Genomic DNA, 22,460 nt, shown 5'->3' with positions numbered 1-22,460 from the left:
TTATTAAGTGTCCAAAGATTTTAAAAGAAATAGTTCCTGATTTCTTGTACACTGCATATTTCATTTAGTATGTCATATGGAAAAATGGGAATGTGGGCTTTTGCACAAATGCTTTTTGTGAAACGCATCTTGTTAGATGGCTCCTGAATACTAGATCATCACAACTGAAGAAGATGGGCAAGTTTTAATTATGTTTACTAACAGAGTTTATGAAAGAGAGTAGAAGGAGAGTTCATTCTTAATTTGCTTGTCTCTGATAGTTCATGTTTATTTCAGGGAAGCTAGTTATGTAGTGAGAGGCTATCCTATCAGTGCTTTAAATAGCTTGAACTTTTCTGTAATTGCCATGTCCTGAATTTTGTCAGCCATTTCGATTAATATTTCTTTGAACCAAAGTAACGAAGTTAAAAACGCACATCCTTCCACATCTAGGAAGTGACTGGGGACCCAATACACTTTCCTCCTAAAGTCAGTATGTTTTGTTGGATGTTTTAAAATATGCTGGTGAGATGTGCTTTCCTTAGCCTAGAAAGGCTTCTTTTACTTTCTTGCTACCCCCAAGCTTAATTACATTATGCCTTTGCTGATGAGGTAATATCAGAAAATCTACTTACTGGTCAAATTCTTTGCTGCTACTTGTGTAATGCTTTTCCCTTAGAGATTTTTGTCTCTATCTCTACAATATATTTTACCATCTTTAACGTATTTGCAGGTGTTTGAAATGTAGTCCCATGCTGTTGTTGGAGACAGGATACTGGCCTAGGTTATCCTATAGCCTGTCCAAATTGTGGAACCGTAGAATCAGATAATGGTTTGCCTTGGAAGGGACCTTAAAGACCATCCAGTTCCAACCCCTCTGCTATGGGCAGGGACACCTCCCACTAGACTGGGTTGCCCAAAGCCCCATCCAGCCTGGCCTTGAACACCTCCAGGGATGCGGCATCCACAGCTTCTCCAGGCAACATGTTTCGGTGCCTCACCACCCTCTGAGTGAAGAGTTTCCTCCTAACATCTAATCTAAACATACCACCTCTTAGTTTAAAGCCATTATTCCTTGTCTTGTCACTACACCCCCTGACAAAGAGTACCTCCTCAGCTTTCCTGTTGGTCCCCTTTAGGTGTTGTAAGGTCGCTATAAGGTCTCCCTGGAGCCTTCTCTTCTTCAGGCTGAACAACCCCAACTCCCCTCAGCCTGTCTTCCTAGGAGAGGTGCTCCAGACCCTTGATCATCTTCATGGCCCTACTCTGGACTAGTTCCAACAGCTCTTTCTGGTGCTGGAGGCCCCAGAGCTGAATGCAGTGCTCCAGGTGGGGTCTCACAGGAGCAGAGTAGAGGGGGAGAATCACCTCCCTCAACCTGCTGGCCATGCTTCTTTTGATGCAGCCCAGGATACAGTTGGCTTTCTGGGCTGCACGTGCATGTTGCTGGCTCATGTTGAGCTTCTCATCAACCAGCACCCTCAGGTCCTTCTCATCAGGGCAGCTTTCAGTCCTTTCTCTTTCTCTGTCCAGTCTGTATCTGTGTATATAATACAGCAATACTTTTTTTTCCGCTGTTGTTACATTGAATGCATGCATTAAAAAGTAAATCAGTAATTTTGATAGCTTCTGAAGTAAATTCTAAACCTTTTATCTTTACATCTGTGTATAGTATTGGTCTTTTTAAGTCTTGAAATTGATGCTAAGGTTAAATCTTGTTTTTGTAAGAAAATCATTCTTGTACATTTGTACAGTAACTGTACAGTTTATTGGGGTAATGGGAAAGGAGAGTTGACGTTATAGATGGCTCCATTAGGAATACTAGCAGAACATAAATATTTGAGGGATTACTCAGTAGTGGAAAATGAATGTTTTGTCTTTGTGAAATGCCAGTCTCTAATTAGCAGTGGGAGACAAGGCCTTAACTACAGGTTGGATTTTCAGTAGTAGCTGCCAAGATGTAAGAGGGGCTGTGAAAACAGATTGAGCTATTAAAGAGGTTACTAGGATGATGAGAATTTCAAGTGATAAGGAAAAGTCACATTTTTAATACTTTTGTAGGAAAACAGAACTGAAATAAATGTCAGAAATATCTCAGCTTGCCCGTTTAATGGCCTTTAGTGAGCTCTGAGAGAACTGATGCTTATTTTATATTTATCTTTTAAACTGGTGAAGATTAAAATAAAAGCTGTCTTGGCAGCCTTTTCCAGTTGAACAACGGGAGAAGGAAAGGGTGACTACGGCAGTTGCCAAGATCAAGAAACTCAGTCCCCTCTTTAAGCTAATGTTTTATTTTGCTGTTTATTTGTTCAATGGTACTCTACTCCCAAGAAAGTGATGCTTGAAAATGTAGGGAGTCCCTTGTTCATGCTTAAGCATTGCTTTATGAGGCCAAGCTTGATGTGGAAAAGGTGACAGGAGAGACAAAGGTGAGTTCAGAGTTCCCTTATGAGTTCAAAGTTCCACTTATTCTTTAGTTTGGGCTCCAGCAACACCGTCTCCTAGCAGTTATGCTAAATGTCTAGCAGTCATCAGGCATGCACTTTGGCAGAGTGTGCTGATAGTATCACGGTTTCCTTCCTCTAAAGTAAAGGCCTTTTTTCAAGATACTTGCTTTATTCCCACAGTTCTCTGTTGGTGTTGTTTTCCAGACATAGCCATGTCCTTGCAATAATTTGGTTCTCTCTCTCTCTCTTTTTTATTACAGAATTTAGATCAGATGCATTCTTTATCCAGGCTTTTGGTATTTCATGGGACTGCCTCAGATGCACAGCCCACATGCCTGGGCTTGAAATATGTCAAATTTTCCCTCGATGTGTCCCTCCTGTGAGCGCTTTGGCCATAAGCCTGGGGTTTTTGGATATATAGTAATCCCAGCAAATAACAGCTGCATGAGCACAAATCAACTGTGCAGTATGTGAACTGTTTCCCTGACATCTGTGGATATGACAAACCTGTGTGGATGATCTGTATGTGCGTGGTAAATCTAGCACTGTTCAGGCAGGTCTCATGCACTGAGATAGCTCTAATGTCACTTGTAAACATCTCTGGGATTCCCTAGCATGTAGAAGGCCATGTTTGAGTCTTAATATGTCCTACCTGAACACCAGAAGCTTGTAGTGGGACCCGTGAGAGCACAATCAGAGGTTGATAGCACAGGCCTTGAGAATACAGGCAGAGGGTGATACCAGGAGCCCCAAGGATAAAGAACATGAGTTGGGAATAGGTAATTACTTTCACTGAAGTAGCATATTGAAGTCCAAGCAGAACCCATTTGGGAGCATGATGGGACATGCTAATCTTTTACAGTGGCACCAAGTTGGTTTATCAAGCCATAGCTAAACAGAAGTGCGATGTGGTAGACATAGCACAGTTAAGTCATGTATGTAGCCTTGGAGACCTAACTGAATTCACTTAAAAGATGAGGTAAGGAAGATTTTATTTCAGAAAGGGAAACGTTGCAAAATTAGTGAGGTCAGCTTAATAGTTAAGAGCCTTAAATGGACATAATATGGAAGAAAGGGGAGAAAGTTCTGTTTAAATAAACGGAATGTAAAAATTACCTAGAACTTCTGTCCCAATTGTCAACAATTATGAGGAAGGTCTTTAGTCCTAATTAGATGAATAATCATTTCGGAAAGAGTTACTAATAGTGGGAAGAGACCCTATAAAGTGTAGGAAGAAAGCTGTATCATGCAGAAAGAGGTATCTTAGATATGAAATTATGAGAATTGGCATAATGCAACAAGTAGCAAAAAGAGCTTGAAATATGCATATATCTAAATATAGATCAAGGGAAGGAGTTTCAGAACTGTTGCAGCGTGTGGAATAGAGATTAGGTAGTTTTGAATTATATCTCCAAAATGCATTGGTTCATTTACAGTAGTGTTGAACACTAGTGTAAAAAAAAAGATGGATAATGGGATTGAGGATAGGGAAAATACCACGTTTAAAGCCAAAAACTAAAGAATTTAGCATGCTTCTGTCAGGGGAAATGACTAATCTTTATTCCAGAATTCTGAAAGCACATTTAAAATTACATGTCTGAAAGCAAGAATTTTAAATAGATCTGTCAAGCTGGGTGTGGAACTGTATGACTAGAGAATAGGAAATAAAATATTTTTTATTAGAGAACAGAGGACAAAGTAATCCTACAGAACAGTTAGTTTGACCTTAACATCCAAAGCTTTAGAACAAATTCTGAAGAAGAATGTAATTACAAGCAGAGTGGTAAATGAAACCTGGGATATAATTAAATATGGTTTTGCCATAGGTAGGTCACATTAAACTGATAGTTCTTTGAAATAACTGATGTCTAGGCAAGGGAATAGTGATGGAATATGATCCAGGTGAATTTTAATTGAACACTTGATACAATGCAATGGTGTGAACCCTCAGCTCAACTGGAAAAAATATATATATATATTACTAGGGAAAGAAAGTGAAATAGGTATGCAAGCAATTTCCAGGCATATGATTAAGTAGTAACATTTGAGGTCAAGCACTGAGAGCCCCTCATGGGGCTTTTTTTAATGACTTCGAGTAAAAATATAGCAATGTGGAAATGTGGGGAGGCATTATTAATAAGTAAGTGGATCAGAATATCACGTAGGGGAAGAAATGATGAAATTGAGGAGTGGGGTTAAAGAAATGTCATAAAACCAGCTACAACAGACTGCAAGTTCATGCACTTTGAAACCAATGACAAGAATGTCCACTACGAGCTGGAAGTTGCTGAGGAAAACAGAGAATAATTTGTGTAATATAAATCTGACTTACTATGGGTAGTTGGTGGTGTTGCATTTAGAAAGATAAGCCTGATCCTGAAAGACGACTCCTTACCTTGACCAGAGACATTAATGCCATTGTATGAGCACTGATGAGATTGCACCTGCAACATTGATTTTTGTCACCTTTGAGGAGGAGGTGAGAAATGTAACTCTACCTTGAAAATTCAGGCCAATGACCCAAGTTAAATCAAAACCCTTTTTTAATTAGATAAACACCAACAACTTTTTGTAAAAGTTTGCCTCTTATCAATAGGTCCAGGAGTTGGTGTTTAATGCATGGTTAGTTTTGGGAGGAGTGGGTAGACAATATTTTGCTCAGTCAGATAATGACAGGACTAGGGGAATGGTTTTGAATTAAAAGAGGAAAGATTTAGATGCGATGTTGGGAGGAAATCCCTAAATCCCTCACTCAGAGGGCGGTGAGGCACTGAAACAGGTTGCCCATAGAGGTTTTGGTTACTCCATCCCTGGAGGTGTTCAAGACCAGGATGAGCCCCTGGGCAACCTGATCTAGTGGGTGGCATCCCTGCCTATGGCTATGGGGTGGGGGTGGAACTAGATAATTTTTAAGGGCCCTTCCAACCCAAGCCATTCTATGATTTCACATAAGAAAGCTCCTCTTTCTAAACTGTACCTTCCTAGGCTTACCCTGAAAGCTAAGACAAGAATGAAATTCACTGATATGCAGATGAATATTACAAGTCTTGCATCTTGTTTACATGCTCAGAATAGGGTTGGAGGAGAGGCTTACTCTGCAGAAGGATTTCCAACAGTAAAGCATCAAAAACCATAGAAATTGAGGTTACCTTTAGTTATATTGCTGATCTTACTACTTCTTGTGTCTTAAAATCAGTTCTGAAAATATTTGTGCTGTGTCTAGGATTGTTCCTTTGCCTCAGCAAGTGGTCTCCTGGCTTATGCACCAGAGGTTGTTCAAATAAAGTGAAGAATTGTTGGGGATGAAGTTTTGCCCAGAGTTCTGGAACAGGTTTGTGCTTAGTCTGCTGTTTGCAGTGTGGAGCTTTCCCTTGCTTCAGCAAAATCACATTTTCCTCAATTAGGTTAATAATCAAATTCTCAGATTTCTGTAAGTAATTACCCAGATCAAGCATTTATCAATGCAAAGTAGAATGGGATGTGGTAGGTTAGTGAAGACTTGGAGAATTAAAAGAATAAAGGAAATACAAAAGGTCTAATTGGGCTGTGAATCTAAATCTAATGCTTTAGGATCTAAAACAATGACAGGAGACTGAACCAGGTGTGAGTTTTAATGCTTTGTCTTCCTCTGCTGGAAGGACAGCAACTCCAAGTAAAAAACTTCAGGGTTCTCATATTTGATTGAGTAGCCTCATTACCTTCATCGGTATTGAATGAGGCCTGTGACTAGCAGGCTTTTTTATTTATGCTGCTCTTGTTTTTGATTAATAAAAATAAAACTTCATTCATCCCTGTGAAAATCACGTGTGCTTATGTGATAAGGCTGCAGAAATGTTTTTTGTCTTGCAACTTCAGCATAAATCCTCCCAAAAGCCTCTTCCTCCTAACTGTGGACTTTCTCAGAGGGTCTGTGGTGTTCTGAAAAGCACAGAATCAGGCAAGTAATCAAAAAAGGGAGTGAATCCCTGTTAGATCAAGGTAAGGGTGAAGACAAGGGTAGGGAAGACAACAGAATGGTGGGTGATGAAGAGAACTTAACCACAGCCTGCATAGCAGGCAGGAGAGCAGAAATAGTGGCTGCAGGAGCTTATGTTTCATGCTCCGCAGGTGTGACTCATGCTAGGAGGTACTTAGTGCTTCTTTATTAGTCCAGAACAGAGCCGTGAAGACAATTAAGGGAGTGGAGCATCTCCCTTACGAGGAAAGGCTGAGGGAGCTGGGTCTCTAGCTTGGAGAAGAGGAGACTGAGGGGTGACCTCATTAATGTTTATAAATGTGTAAAGGGTGAGTGTCAGGAGGATGGAGCCAGGCTTTTCTCAGTGACACCCAGTGATAGCACAAGGGGCAGTGGGTGCAATCTGGAACATAGGAGGTTCTGCTTAATTATGAGACAAAACTCAATGCTGAGGGTGGCAGAACACTGGAACAGGCTGCCCAGGGTGGTTGTGGAGTTTCCTTCTCTGGAGATTCTCTGGAGACTTTCAAAACCTGCCTGGATGTGTTCCTGTGTGACATGATTTAGGTGTTCCTGCTCTGGCAGGGGGGTTGGACTAGATGATCTTTCAAGGTCCCTTCCAATCCCTAACAGTCTGTGATTCTGTGATTATACCTAAAGCAGTAACAGCCTTTGATCTTGTGCTGGCAAGTCCACCAGCAGCCTAGCCCATACCAAAAGGAAACTGAGGGGCTTATCAATGTTTTGCAAAAACTTTTTGTTCTGGGCTTTATGCAACACTACTGTCTGTTATTGTTATTAAACAAAGAATGAAGGAAAAATGTTGAAAGTCTTACAAGCCTGTTGCTGTATTCATGTTGAAAGTTTGGGAAGAGGAAAGGATTACAGGATTATTACTGAAGAGTAGTTTGTAAAATTACACAATTTGCATTCAGCAATAGAGAGAATAGCTGGGGGCTGTGGAAGCGCCTAGCTTAATCCCCTCTGCTCCGCGCCCTTGCATCTGCATCTGCTCTAGAGAAGAGAGCACTGGCCAAAGGCACTACGAGGACCTCTAGAGAGAAGGTAGAAGGTTACATCAAGCTACTGTAATTCCAAAACCCCACCCAGGCAAATGAAGTAGGCCACTTTATTTTTTTCTCCATAAAAGGGTACTTTAATGCAATACCAAATGTGAGATTCTGCCTGCTTTATTCTGGCGTATCCATCTACTGGAAGCAGAGCCTGTACTGCAGACATTAATTTCATAACCCAATGTTGAGGTCACAACATGGACATTTGTGCATTTGTATTTCACTTTAAGTGGGTCCAGATTCATCCCAAACACTGTGGAACAGCTCAGAACATCAAATTTACTTTTTTTTTTTTTAACCAGCAGGTAATTACTTTTCCCTCTGGTGTATCAACTTAATTTTCCTCTGTGTTCAACAGCTTAGAAGAATTTTGCATCACACAGCACATCTGCAACTATCCTGTGATTTTCATCTAAATATTGGTCATTTATACTAAAAGGAGTCAAACCACAGAGAACAGTATGGACCTCAGCATGACTCTTATTTCATGCATTCTTCTCAGCTGTGGTGATCTTGGATTGCAACAGATATTCCTGTCCATGTGCTCCTTATACCATAGTCCCTGACTAAAGCACCCTTCTTGAATCTCTACAGCCTGCTGGTACTGATGCTGTGCGTTCCCTTCCTCAGATTTCCATGCTATTTCTCTCATTTCTGCTTTCCTGTCACACACTTACTTCATTCCTTCCTCCTTCTCTGCAAACTATTGTGCTCCAAAGGCAAATCCAGCTTGAAATTGTCGTGCTGTGACAAACTGCCAAGCTCTACGTAATACCGTGTGATCAGATGGACACCTGCCATTTGTCAGCCACTCCTCTTTCTTCTCCTTTTTCTCCTTGTCTTTCACCATCATGTCAGCTCTGTAAGGAAGCAAGGGGTAACCTCACACCAGGGTGATCACGCCCTGTGGTCGATATGGGGTCAGGCTCCTTGATCTCCTACTAAGCTGACAGCGTTTTTGCTGCAGGTGATAGTCTACACAGCAGTGGTATGTGGGGTCTTGTCCTACCAATATGCCCCGAAAGCACCCAGAGTACTGTAAAACCTGTGAAAATACTATCAAATATTTCAAGCCTGTAACAAAACTGTTTTAACTGATTCATACATGAGGAATAAAAACAGATGTAAACCACAGCCATAGGACATAGTCCTGAAGGAGCTGTTGACAAGAAAAAGTATAAGCAACTGATGTCATCTATCCAGACTTGTGCAAATCATTTGACACAGTCCTGCATGGCACCCTTGTCTCCAATGTGGAGAGAAATGGATTTGACGGATGGACCACTCAGTAGAAAAGGAATGTGCTGAATAGCTGCACGCAAGGAGTTGCAGTCAACGGCTTTATGTCCAGGTAGAGATGAGTGATGAGTGGAAACCCCTCAGGGGTTTCTGTTGGTATTGGTATTAATTAACATCTTCGTTGGCAACTAGGACAGTAGGATTGACTGCACCTTCAGCAACCATGCAGACCATAGAATCATAGAACAGTTTGGGTTGGAAAGGACTGTAAAGATCATCCAGTTCCACCCCCCTCCCACTAGAATAGGTTGCTCAAAGCCCCATCCAGCTTGGCCTTGAACACCTCCAGGGATGGGGCATTCACAACCTCTCTGGGCAACCTGTTCCAGTGCCTCACCACTCTCTGAGTGAAGAATTTCCTCCTAACGTCAAATTTGAATCTTCCCTCTTGTAGTTTAAAACCACTCCCCCTTGTCCTGTCATTGTCTGCCTAAGCAAAAAGTTGCTCTCCATTTTTTTTTATAACCCTCCTTTGAATATTGAAAGGCTGCAATGACGTCTGCCCAGAGCCTTCTCTTCTCCAGGCAGAACATCCCTAGCTCTCTCAGCCTTTCTTCACAGGAGAGGTGCTCCAGCCCTCTGACCATCTTTGTGGCCCTCCTCTGGACACATTCTAACAGCTCTACAACCTTCTTTTGCTGGGGGCTCACTGGACGCAACACTCCAAGTGGGGCCTCACGAGGGCAGAGCAGAGGGGGACAATCCCCTCCCTCGACCTGCTGGCCACTCCTCTGTTGATGCAGCACAGGATGCAGTTGGCTTTCTGGGCTGCAAGCACACACTGCTGGCTCATGTCAAGCTTTTCACCCACCAGAACCCCAAGTCCTTCTTTGCAGGGCTGCTTTCAAGGAGTTCTTCACCCAGTTTGTACTCATGTTGGGATTGACCTAGTTGCAGCACCTTGCACTTAGACTTGTTGAACCTCATTAAGTTCACGTGGGTGCACTTCTCAAGCTTGTCCAGGTCCCTTTGGATGGCATCCCTTCCTTCTGTTGCATTATCTGCACTACTCAGCTTGGTTCATCTGCAACCTTGCTGAAGGTGCACTCAATCCCATTGTCTGTTGTTGATAAAGATTTCAAGAGTACCAGTCCCAAGACAGACCCCTGAGGGACACCACTCATCACTGGCCTCCTCCTGGACATAGAGTCATTGACCACCACTCTCTGGGTGCAGCCTTCAAGCCTATCCTTACCCACTGAATGGTCCAACCATCAAATACATACCCCTCCAATCTGGAGATCAGGATGTCATGTGAGACTGTGTCAAAGGCCTTACAGAAGTCCAGGTAGATGATATAAGTTAGTCTTCCCTTCTTATCTGATGTAGTCACTCCATCATAGAAGGCCACCAGAGTAGTCAGGTGCGTTGGGTTTGCTCAGCCTGAAGAAGGCTCCAGAGAGACCTTATAGTGGTCTTCTGGCACCTAAATGGGGCCTATATGAAAGATGGGGAGGGACTCTTTGTCAAGAAGTGTAGCAATAGACAAGGGGTAGCAGTTTTAAAGTAAAAGAGGGTAGAGTTAGATCAGTTATCTGGAAGAAATTCTTAACCATGAGGGTGGTGAGGCACTGGCACAGGTTGCCCAGAGAAGCTGTGGATGCCCCATCCCTGGAGGTGTTCAAAGCCAGGCTGGATGGGGCTTTGGGCAACCTGGTCTGGTGGGAGGTGTCCCTGCCCATAGCAGGGGGGTTGGAACTGGATTATCTTTAAGGTCCCTTCCAACCAACAGCATTCTATGTTATTCTAGTATTCTGTGATCTTATATGACTGTAAGAAAAACATAAGGGAAAAAAAAATGTTCTGCCTAAGATACTAAGATCTGAAAAACTACGTTTCTTATACACTGGCACACTCCTGCCTAGAACATTTTAGTGCTCTCCAGAGTGGGCTGCCAGGATCCGGCCTAGGTTCTGGGGGGCTCTGTATCAGCAGCAATGGTGTTCACAGGAGGTTTGGATCTTCCTGTAGGACAACCCCACAGTGAGAGGCAGGGAGGGTAAGCAGCAGGGCTCCCTCCTTCCCCATGTTCTCACTGCCTTTATCATCTCTTTGCATCACCCCAGAGCCTAGGGATCCTGTTCTGTGAACACTGTGTGTTATGTTTGATTTGAAGCTACTTGGGACAACATGATAATCCGTGGTAAGCATGTGGCACATTGACTCATATGACCTGACATGAGGCATGTTCTCTGTGCACATCTGTGTGACAGGCGGGAAAGTCAGGAGAAATACAGTTTAGATTAAAGCCACATTGGGTTAAATTTCCTTTCATCCTTACATAAGTAAATAGATGCTCCATTACATTCACTGTTGTATAGAAGAAGATAAATCCACAGCTGAATTTATGTGGGAGCTGTTGTTCTATGTGGGCTTGTGAGTAATCAATAATGAACAGTGAGAAAAATGCTGTAAGACTAATTAGGTGATTATTGTGCCACGTTATCCTTCTCTGACACATCAAGGCTGAATTCTGCTGAGATCCGGAAATAACCCAGGGGGAACAAAAGACTGGGAACTGGCAGATGCCATAAACTACACAATATACCAGTGAGATGGTAAGCCTGAGGTGGGATGGGTTTCCTTCTCTGTGTCTGGTTTTAGAAAGAAAGTATGCATGGTGCTGCAAAAGGAAGGAAGGAACCGTGATGGGGGAGACGGTGTGAAAGAAGATTCTTTGAGAGCTGAAACAGTCACTGGTGAGTGCCTGTGGACATAGAATCACAGAATCCCTAATCCTCTGCCACACTATTCCTGATACAAGCCAGGATGCCATTGGCCTTCTTGGCCACCTGAGCACTGCTGGCTCGTGTTCAGCTGGCTATCAACCAATACCCCCAGGTCTTTTTCTGCCTGGCAACTTTCCAGCCACTCTTCCCTAAGCCTATACCACTGCATTGGGTTGTTATGACACAAGTGCAGGACCTGGCACTTAGCCTTGTTGAACACCATACAGTTGGACACAGCTCATTGATCCAGCCTATCCAGAGCCCTCTGCAAAGTCTTTCTACCCTCAAGAAGATTGTCAGTCCCACCTCACTTGTTATCGTCTGCAAACTTACTGAAGGAACACTCAATCCCTCATCAAGATTGTTGATAAAAATCTAAAAGAAAACTGTCCCCAGGACTGAGCCCTGGGGAACACCACTTGTCCCCCAGCTGGATATAACTCTATTCGCAATGACCCTTTGGGCCCAGCCATCCTGCCATTTTTTTACCCAGCAAACAGTACATCCATCAGCAGCCAGTGAGCAGCCAGTTCCTCCATGAGAATGCTATGGGAAATAGTATCAGATGCTTTGCTAAAGTCTGAGTAAACACCAACCACACCTTTTCCCTTGTCCTGTAAGCATGTCATCTTGTCATAGAAGAAGATCAGGTTCGTCAGATTTCCTCTTGGATTATAAGGGCTTCATTCTTCTCCCTGTCTCTTCCAGCTGAGTGGGCTGGGTACCACAAGAACAATTAGTCCTACTAATAAAGACTGATGCAAAGAAGGCATTAAGCACTACAGCCTTTTCCTCATCTCTCATCACTATATTTCTCCCCACAAACAATAAAGGATCTTTGTAGTCCTCCCATGTTGTCTGCAACCTTCTTCCAACTTTATTTTTCTTTCTGAGTTCCAAAAGAACTGCAAGGATGCTCTTCTTCCTCACCAGCTTGTCTTTTGGCACACAGGGACAGCCTGCTCCTATGCCTCCAAGATTTCATTCTTGAAGAATGTCCAGCCTTCCTGGATTCCTTTGCCCTTTAGAACTGCCTCCAAAGTGACTCTGTCAACAAGGTCCCTAAATAGGCCAAAAGCGGTCCTCCAAAAACCCAGAGTTCTGCTGACCACCTTCCTTGCTTTCCCAAGGATTGTGAATTTTTCATCTCCAGATCACTGTGCCCAAGATCACTTCCAACCAACACATCCCCACAAGACCTTCCCTGTTAACAAACAACAGGTCAAGTGGAGCACCTTCCCTGGTTGGTTCCCTCATCACCTGTGTGAAGAAGTTATCCTCCATACATTACAGAAATCTCCTAGTCCATTTCTTCTTCACGGTATGGTTGCTCTGCAGCATGCTTCTTTTTATTTCCCTGTGCACACCTTACTGTGAATGAGCTCGAAAGGTCCCAAGTCAGTACTGAGATTTCAAATGTGTGGGAAACTAAATGATACGAGCTGATTCTTTTATTAAGTTTCTATAAAGTTTCTCATGTGCTTCAATCCTTATTGAATATTTCTGCTGTGCTTCTTCCTCCTTTAAGTATACAGGCTTAAACTTATAGCAATGGGAGGAGAAAGGGGTCTTGGAGGAGAGAGGAGAGACCCCCACCTACCTGAGATCTCTCTCCCACTGAAGACCACTCTCTTCTTAGCCACAAAGTGCAACAGTCCTGTGGTACATAGTAATGTGATGCTTCTCTTGGTATTGGCACCATGGAAGACGCAAAGGATGCTGCTAATGACTATCACTAACACTGAATGTACAGTACAGAGAGCCACAGAGCGTCTGTGGCGAGGGAGCACTACAAGGAGATAATTTATCAGACCCATGGGCCCTTTGCCATTTTGAGGGTGTCTGTTAGGTCTTTGTGGGCCTGGATACCATTGCAGAAAGGGAGTATCTGCAATTCTTTCAATCTGTGACCTGTTTGCTGCAAAACAGCCTGATCATGGCCTTAGGAATGGAGAAAGAATACTTTGTATGAGCAGCAATAAGATAGAAGTAACAGTAATTTACCTAATGCCTTTTATTCTAAGATCGAGTCAGGATCACAAGCATTTCCCAGTAGGACTAAATTGCTAGACCAGCAGTTTTCCATTACTTTTGTGTTGCAGAAGCAGTTTCCCAGTAGAGGTGACAATCTCTTCACAGTCAGTTTAGACCCACTAAGGCTTTGTTTTTCTCATCATCTTTCACACAACTTTCACAGGTGTGGTGCATGAAACACCCAGGAACCTGTAATCTATGAAGCTGAGAATCACAGAGGACAGTAGGACTCACATTATCAGACACAGGCAGTACCATTTGTCCATTCAAGTTTTTTTCTGAATTGGGGACTTGAACAAACAATGCAAAATCCACCACTCTGAGAGAAGGAAAAGTTTATTGGTATTTTATAAAAGGAAATGGTCACTATAATACATTGTTATAAATATTTATAAATATTCTATGGGAATTCAGACCCACTCAAATAAATAAATAAATATTGAAATATTAAAATATAAAGTAATGCTTTCTTACTAGCTGGTGATGGCCAGCATCTCCTTTGAATAACTAATTCTTTTGACACATTCGCTACATTTCTTTGTAGTTACAAATATGTTTTTGATGCAAAAATTACTGTGCATTCACTCTTAGCATAGGGACTAAATCTCCTGGCTACTCGTGGAGTGAGCAACCCTTCTTTCTTTGTTACGATGCATGAATATAGAGATGGCATAAAGATATAACCCCACAGGATTTTGTCATTAAAGCTTGATATGGATTGAGACAGAATTTTTCATGATTAAAACTTGTAGATCTGTCGACTCGTAGTCCTGGAGAGCTCTCTGGAGCTTAAAACAATTTATGCAAAATTAAACTTTTGCTTGTGTAATTGCAGTCCAGAGTTCTCAAGGAGAAAAGCCAAGAAGAATGGTAAAGAAATCAAGTAAAAATATTAAACTAAAACACAAATAAAACAATACCTGTTCACCACATAAACAACAAGGTAGAAAGTCTTGTGGTATTTTGAACAAGCAAGAAAATACACAACTTATCCCCCTGCTCTTCAGTTCTCCCAGTCCATTAGAATCACTTATTTTCCTTAGAAACTAATTATAAATACGATGAGTTTAGAGGATGAAAAATAATAAATTGTGAGACACAGTTCTTGGTCTAATCCTAATCATTTGGATTGTCCTGTGCTCCTAGGTACTTGTATGAATTGAGAATCATGCCAAGTGGCAAAACTATTGTAGCAGCAGAATCAGGCCTTATGATTTTTCTAACATAACTACCTGGAGGTTGTAAATAAATAAATATTTTGTATGTATATCACTATATATGCATATATAAATAGGTTTTAAATGCTGTCAGTAGGACAGACCCTGTGCTAAATCCAGAATTTCCATGAAAAAAAAAAGAACTTAGTGGGTCTTACTTTGATCTTGTTACAGTGATGCAGTTCCAGTCACTTCAGTGAATTACTTCACCAGACAGTAGGAAGAACAGGACCAGAATCTAGCCTGACATCTTTTGTGTTATTGCCAAGAAAACTGGCCAAATGTACCATTTTCAGAATGGTATCAGACCGTTAAATATACTAAGTAAACAAAACAGAAGGTTCTGCAACTTGACAGAAAGCACATGCACAACAAAACGTAAAACCCTCCTCATATATCCACCACACTGGATTTTTGTCCAGCTGTTGATTTCTGATGCTATTGATTTCTGCTGGAGTACATCAAGAAAAGCTTTTTCAGAATTACTCAGATTTAGAATTCCAGGAAGATGGGATTAAAAGTAAAAGGAATAAAGGAGAAAAATAACTAAATATGTATACAATTTTCAGAGTCCTGAATATAGCTCCACTAAAACCAGTGAAGCTATACTGAATTCTACCAGTTAACAGTTTGACACCTAAATTACAACGAAAAGCTCTGCTCTGCAAATATCTCATCTTAACTAAAGATTTGTAAATGTCAAATGTATATATTGAGGTCATATTTTGACAAATAAACTTACCCATAACATATTCCAATCTAGATGTCTAAGTTTTGTCAACATTTAGAGATTTGATCATATTTAGGTAACTTCACTCTTACAGACATAAATCATCTGATACCTGCTCAGAATTAGAGAAAAACATTGATGCCAAACTTAGATTCTACTTTTCTAAACACACACCTCATTTTCACTTATTAGATGAGAGTCTTCATTAACTGTTAATAGTTCAATGTCTAAGAGGCATAATTTGCAGGAACATTTTTCCCCAAAATTCAGCACTGTGCAGAGTTAAACACTGTGCAAAACAAAACAAAACAAAAAAACAGCCTGTCACTGTGAAAAAAAAACAACCCACAACCTATTTGACACACTATTGGTAATTAATATTTCTGTTACTTATCTCTCTGTTGGAAATATGCAAAATTAATGAATGTTTCTGCATTATATTTCTATAACACGTCATTACAGTTAAGTGAATAGAGAGGTGTGATAGAAAAGGACTTAAGAAATGGTGAAATCAGCTCTTCTTTTTCTAAACCTCAGCTTGGAATCAATATGTGTCAGAAATGACTCTTTCTAGACAAAATTATTTGATCCTTGTTATCCTGTCAGTTACTCCAGTTTTCCATGTGTGCTGTTTTTTTTTGTTGTTTGTTTGTTTGTTTGTTTAACACCAGAGTGGTCACTTTTTAGGCATGAAAAGAGATGAAGTTCCAATCTTAACAGCTAAAAATATATATCATAAGTTTTATATAATAATATAACACACCTTTGGTTAGTTAGTCTGCTGTGCTTGCAAGTGAGCTGGTAAGAGGATTCTCTGCCTCTGCTGGAATCTCAATTTCTCCAGGGCCCAAGTCTCTTCCAAGCTACATCAGTAATACAACATCAGTTTCCCATTCATTCCAGTGAATTTTGTTTCTCACTGATGCATACTAAAGGTAATTCAGACCCTAAAATATTTGGTTTCTATTCTTCTTTTTGAAAATATATCTTTTTTCCAGTAAAGCAGAGTGCAACTCTTTTTTCTTTTTTTTTTTTTTCCTTTTTCTTTTTTTCAGTGAACTGTCATCTGTAAGGACAAAATTTGAAATAAAGGATTTTTTCCCAGTATCTTTCAGTTTTCTAACAGCTATCTTAAGAGTTAGAAATTGAGTGTGCTAGGCACCTCCTTTTGTCTATTATATTCACTCACGCACGTCATCAATTTGCAGGTGGCCCCAGTTATCTTGTAATATAAAAGCGAGGACTTGCGTACCTCCTGGCATCCATCATGGCATGTGGGTCATCTGGGTTGACCACATCATTCTGATTGATTCTCATGGGTTCCCTGGGCACGTGGGAAAAGTCTGTTTGTAGCTGCAGCTGAGATCCTAATGCAGAGACCTTTCTCTTTGGGACCAGGATCTGGTGAGGATCCATTGGATCAATATCTGCACTTCTAGTGTTTCTGTGGGGCTCAGGTGTGTTGAATCGAAACAAAGGGATTTCATTTCTCCTGGACAAAAACTGGGAGTACGGTGGTAGATTCATACCAGGGAAGAAAGCTTGTTTAACTCTGCCTAAGCTAACCAGAAAGTTGTGCTTGGGAGATTGGTACACATCATATCCATTTTCCAGTGTCCTATGGTTGAACACACAGTCCTCTTGACTGAAGTAGTGCTTAAAAAAAAAAAAAAGAAAAAAAAAAAGAATGACAACTGTGATCGAAGGCATTTGGTAAAGACAAGTGCCAATTAAAGATGGAAAGAGAAATGAGATCTTTCAGCAGGGTGTTTTCTTATCTGCCAGCTCTGTAAATCAGGCTCAGTTAAACGTGAATCTATTATGGATGCCTACATTTTCAACTTAGGTATTACTCAGATAACACTTATTTCAGAGGGCTGCATTGTTTCAGCTACTCCCGACCTGCGGATCTACACTACAGCAAGATTGTAAGATCTCATTGGATCTCATTCTGCTCTCATTTATCCCGACAGGAATTCAAATTATTTTTGTCAGCCCTACAATTCAATACAATCAAAAAAGAAATTTTAATTTAAATGGCAGGTTGTCAGCTTGCTTAAGTCTGCATCCTCCTGCTGTAGTTATACAGATTTGCCCTAGCTGAGTCTTAGTAAAGGTGGCTCACCGATCCAAAGATGTTTCCTTTCATGTCCATGCATAGGTAGCGTCCACTCTTCACACCTGTGATTATTACACAGCCAGCACCCTCAGACTTGATCATTAAGGCACCTGTTTAAGAAAACAAAGATGTTAAATCCAGGACCCAGTTTGACACAGCACCCTTGCCTTACAGGTCCACAGAAATGGTGTCTGGAAGCGTCCTCTGAGGAGTCTGAACCCACTTCCCATGCGAATTGAGACTATTGTGCACCCTAGATATATCTGTGGCTTTGTCTGAGCCTTGGACAGCTCCCAGAGTGGAGATGCTACCACCTCTCTGGTTGCCCTGTTCCAGTGCTGCAGTAGAATCTCAAAGACATTTTTTTTCTAACATCCTAATTGAAGTCCCAAACCCCAGTCTGGGGCCTTTGCCCTTTCTTCTGTCACTGGCCATGACAGGGAGGAGTGTTGCAATACCAATTAAAGGGGGAAAAGTAACTTCACTTGATCCTCTCATCACAGTAGATGGTTTGTCATCTTCTCAAAAGGAGTGTGTTGTATTTGATTTGGTGCTTACTGCAACCCTTAGGTCCTACCCAGGAGAGCTGTATACACCCAGCCTCCGCCCAGTCTGTGCAGCACTTTGGACTTGTTATTTACCTGGCGTCTGAGTGGCACTGTGGTGACCTGACAGAGATTCAGTCACCTTCCCTTTCAGGACTTCTTTATCTGTCTGATTTCCACCTTCCTATTCTACCATTCCAAATATAGGTGGTTTTGTTTCATGGCAGATATTGGCAAAACATCATATTTTGCTCGCTGTTATTGTCGACAATCTCTCCCTGGTTCTTGACCAACATACTTAAAAGTCAGTTTTATAAAACCTATAAATATGCAGGAAGAAGAGCAGCAAGACAGCATAGGCATTCTTACAAGTGTTTCATCAGTAATTCCTTACAAGAAAAAAAAGTGAAACTTGGTCCTTTTTTCTCCTTAATAAATTACAACTTTTCAAAATACCTTTTTTTTTCCTTATATAATTCTACACAAATATCACAAGATATGTTTACATTTTTCATTGTGTTGGTGAAGAACATGCTATGTGGTAATGACATAAATGACTTTATGGTGCATAGCTAATTGTGATTTGAATGATGCTAGAAGAGAAGTAATTTTGGAATCCTATGAAATAACCCTGTGTCTTAAAAAAAAAAATAAATGTAATAAACAAATAAACAACAAAAGCAACAACATTTTTTAAACTAGTTATGCTGTTTGGGCAGGCATTCAGCAAAGGATAGCTGAATTTTCCATGACAATAAACTGTGATAGAAGATTTTAGTTACAAAAGGGGATGTTTACTTCTCATGAACTCCAAAGGCATAACACTTCATTTATGACGGTCTGGCCTTCTGCAATTTCCCCCCATTTAATCAAATGTTTCATGCTTATTTACCCATGTTCTATGCACAGTTGAGTATGTGCCACGCACCTTCTTTGGACATAAGAATTTGAAGGTTGCCTTACAAACCAATTTCAAATAAAGAGAGCTACTGTTATATTTGAAAGGACATGACCTAGTTTTAGTATTTAGCAGCTCTCTACCCCAGAATAAAGATTCTACAGACACAATCAGTTCCCCAACCGGTACTGCAATGACTTTCTTCAGTAAAATGCTGTCACTGCAATGTGAAGTAGCTCTTTGGGACATATCACCAAATTCTAATAGGAACTTCCATAAGAAACTGTGGGTAAAATCATGCAGTGAAGGATAATTCAGGTCGTTTTTGCTTGAAGAGGATTACAACAACCATAGGAACGTAGTGCTCTGAGACAACAAAAGAAATTTCCCACCTGCTATATTTCTTTGAAGCAGTTGTATTTGTTATACAAAAGGAGCATTATAATTGTGTGTGTTTTCCATCCCATAGCTACACTCCTCTGTCCCAATACCTAACAAGAGGATGGAATTTTCTACAGGTAGCGAGAAAGCAAAAGTCTTGTCCTCCCTCCCCTGTTCCCATGAAGACTGAGGGTCCATAGTAAGCTACTTACTGTATATGGTTTGATGAGGAACACCATCAATGTAGCCATCAGCATTGATTTGGAGATGGAAGCTGTTCCTCTCTGAAGATGTATACAGGTGCATCAGGTGATCTCCATTCCCCCAGCTGGGATTCAGCAGTGGAGAGGAGTTGGGAAAGGCGACTGTAGCCTTCAGGCTACAGAGTACAAGCAGCATGTGCTCCAGGCGGCTGTAGGGACTAGTCTGTGGCATGGCTCTCTGCTCGTAGTGGCTGGTTGGTATCTGAAACTTGATACTCCTCTGTGCTTCTTGCTTTCCCTTGTTTGCATGTGCCTGGAGTGAGAATTCTCGGATAGGTTCCCTTCTTCTTTGCAGGGGCTTATAAAGGGCAGCAAAATGACATCACACAGGAAAAACTTCTCCACATCCTTGATTTTTGTCAAAGCAACATTTTAAGTGTCCCAAAACCTCAAGGGAAGGAAAGCACGTAGGATCTCTGGGTAAGGTGCGGGGAGGAAAAATGTAAGGTTTCTAAAGACAGCTCACAAAAGCTAATCATATGTTCAAATGTTATCTACAACCCTGTGACATCTGAGAGCTTCCCACGCCCCTACTGTTAAATCCAGGAGGAGCACTTCACTGTACTTTCTGTGAAGAGAAGGGAATGACCCTTTAAACTTGAGTTATCTTTTTTTTTTTTTTTCTCAGAGATGTTTATTTAGATTCCCATCTCCCTCTCAGTTTCCAAACGACATTATGATTTGGTGAAAATACCGAATGCTACTAAAAATTTCCACAGCTGTATCAAAAGCTGATATTAGGTTGGTCTGGACTTGATTTCCCTTTCATTGTAGTATAAGTTTAACAATGAGCTTTTGGACTGATATTTGTGTTTCCCCATTTAAGCAAGTGAAACTTGAAGTAAGTGGAGCCCATTTCAAACAAACTCTCCCTTTTATTTCTCCTATTTGAGTCACCTAATTAATTTGAAGTTGGCCAAACATTAGCTGCAAAACTAATTAAAAATTAACTGCAAAACACTTAGAATCTTCAAGAACCTGCATTGCAAATCTAGCTGGCAGTCTTTTATAGAGCCATATTGGTTAGTATGGCCAGAAGATCTCAGATCTGAATCAAAACTAAAATCATTCATATTGTCACATTTTTATTACTTCAGGTACGGCAAGAAAGCTTGGAAGAACTACTTAGAGACATGACCAAACTGAAAAGTAATAAATGTAAAGCAATGTTAAAAAACACTCCAAGATATTAAACTTGCTTTTCAGTTGTCCTGCCAGCGTACTGTGGTTTTACAAACAAATTTTCTGATTAAAAAATATATGGTTCTGTTTATTGTAAAAAAATGCTGTACTAATGGGAAACTGGGTATACAGGTAAAACAATGATGATAGGAATAACAGGTCACGAAACTAGGCAGTGTTTAGATTTCTTTTTAAAATGAATATAGAACTGAAAAGAGTACTAAACAATAAATTGGTCACTTTTTTAAAGGAAACCCGAGGATTTTAAGTGTAGCAGTCTTAAGTACACTAATTCCAAGCACAGATATCAGTGAGTTACTCTTTAGTTAGACACAGTGTGCAAAAATTTTAGTTCCATGAAGAACCTGTGGAGCAGTGCCATCATCACAGAATACGTTATAGCTTGACACAACTGTAAAGGTTGATGTGATTTTTTTTTTAATCAGCAAAATACTTCTGCCAAATACTTCTGTCACACCTGTGTAAATCTAGAAGCTTGCATCATTGTATATACACCTGTGTAAATGACAGCATTTTTTAGCCAAAGTGTATAAGGGTCAAAGTGTATAAGGGTCTTAAGCTGAGTAGATTGACAAAACTGTCTTCACTGAGAGGCAATCTAGGCTACAAATCTTTCACTGGTTATAACATCTGAAATGCTTTGCCATTTAATTGAAAAAATAGCTTAGAAGGAAAGGAGGTGTTTTGTATTTTTTTTCCCCTTTTTTTTTAAGTGATGCATCTGTTTAGTGTTGAAATTATCTGCTGAAGCTTTTCAGTCCAGCATTCAAACAAAAGTATTTTTTGTTTGTTCATTTGCCTTTTCCTCCCTTTCATTAGACTACCATGGAAATGTGGATATGGATACTTCAGAAGTAGTTGCAAGATTTTCCACAAGAGGCACATATAGGATCCTGTGTCCTCTTGGAAATTTTTGTGATTTTTTTGTTAATGCACTTTTTCTGGTTTGATATTTCATATTCATCGTGAAGTCTTCCTGTGTTTACCATTATGCACTCATCTGATCTCTCTCTGGTGTCTTAGCTACAGAGAAACGGTTCTCAGGAGTTTAAAAAATGTATTCAAGCCCTGTGGTAACACACAGCAGTTGTGAGAACCTGATTCTTTTTTTCAATGTCTCAAAGAAGCGAAGAGTTCTTTCATATGCTTAAATTGTTAGGCATTTTCAAAAGCTTCTTATAGAGTCAGCAAAACCCCTGAATTGGCTGAGTTGTGTATTAGCTGCTGGGCTAAAGTGAATATATTAAACTCTCTACTTTCGAGGGTGATAATGTAGGTTTTGCCTTTTCATTGACATTTCTGTTTTAAACCTATCAATGTACACTGTCAGAGATTTGTGCTTTTTTATTCCTGGTTGATTTGTTTATTTTTTCTTTTGGTATGCTGCTTAACTTCTCCTACCCATTCACCTGTTTGCTTGATTTTTCAGCTGCATCTGTTAGAAGTACTAACCACCTTATTTCTCTTTTATCATTATGCTGTTGTATCAGTAGTAACAATATTTGTGCAACTTCCACCACATGTATTGATATTGCTTTTTTAGCTCTCTGTATTGTTCTGAGATGTTTGACCAACCAAGACAGCTTTT

General features: G+C 40.6%; 1 protein-coding gene across 1 annotated transcript; it reads right to left on the bottom strand.

Annotated features, from left to right (window-relative positions):
• Window positions 1–13,474: 13,474 nt before the first annotated feature.
• FGF23 (fibroblast growth factor 23) lies at window positions 13,475–20,291 on the bottom strand. The gene is made up of 3 exons (XM_083839589.1): window positions 19,619–20,291; window positions 17,589–17,692; window positions 13,475–17,119 (listed from the first exon to the last, which is right to left on the bottom strand). Exons 1-3 carry the CDS (start codon window positions 19,839–19,841, stop codon window positions 16,682–16,684), a joined length of 765 nt encoding a protein of 254 aa, XP_083695715.1. The 5' UTR covers window positions 19,842–20,291; the 3' UTR covers window positions 13,475–16,681.
• Between the last annotated feature and the right edge of the window lie 2,169 nt (window positions 20,292–22,460).

This window comes from Anser anser (assembly GCF_964211835.1).
Source record: "Anser anser genome assembly, chromosome: 1".
Lineage (NCBI taxonomy): Eukaryota > Metazoa > Chordata > Aves > Anseriformes > Anatidae > Anser > Anser anser.
Note: the sequence above shows the minus strand (reverse complement) of the source record. Positions and strands in the feature narration are given on the sequence as shown.

Excerpts from the sequence above, each read along its gene's own strand:
- FGF23 (XM_083839589.1), bottom strand. The coding sequence starts at position 19,841 with ATGCCACAGACTAGTCCCTACAGCCGCCTGGAGCACATGCTGCTTGTA. Across the intron at positions 17,693-19,618 it reads TCCTCATCAAACCATATACA|GTGCCTTAATGATCAAGTCT; the intron begins GTAAGTAGCTTA and ends TTTCTTAAACAG. Across the intron at positions 17,120-17,588 it reads AAGGAAACATCTTTGGATCG|CACTACTTCAGTCAAGAGGA; the intron begins GTGAGCCACCTT and ends TTTTTTTTTAAG.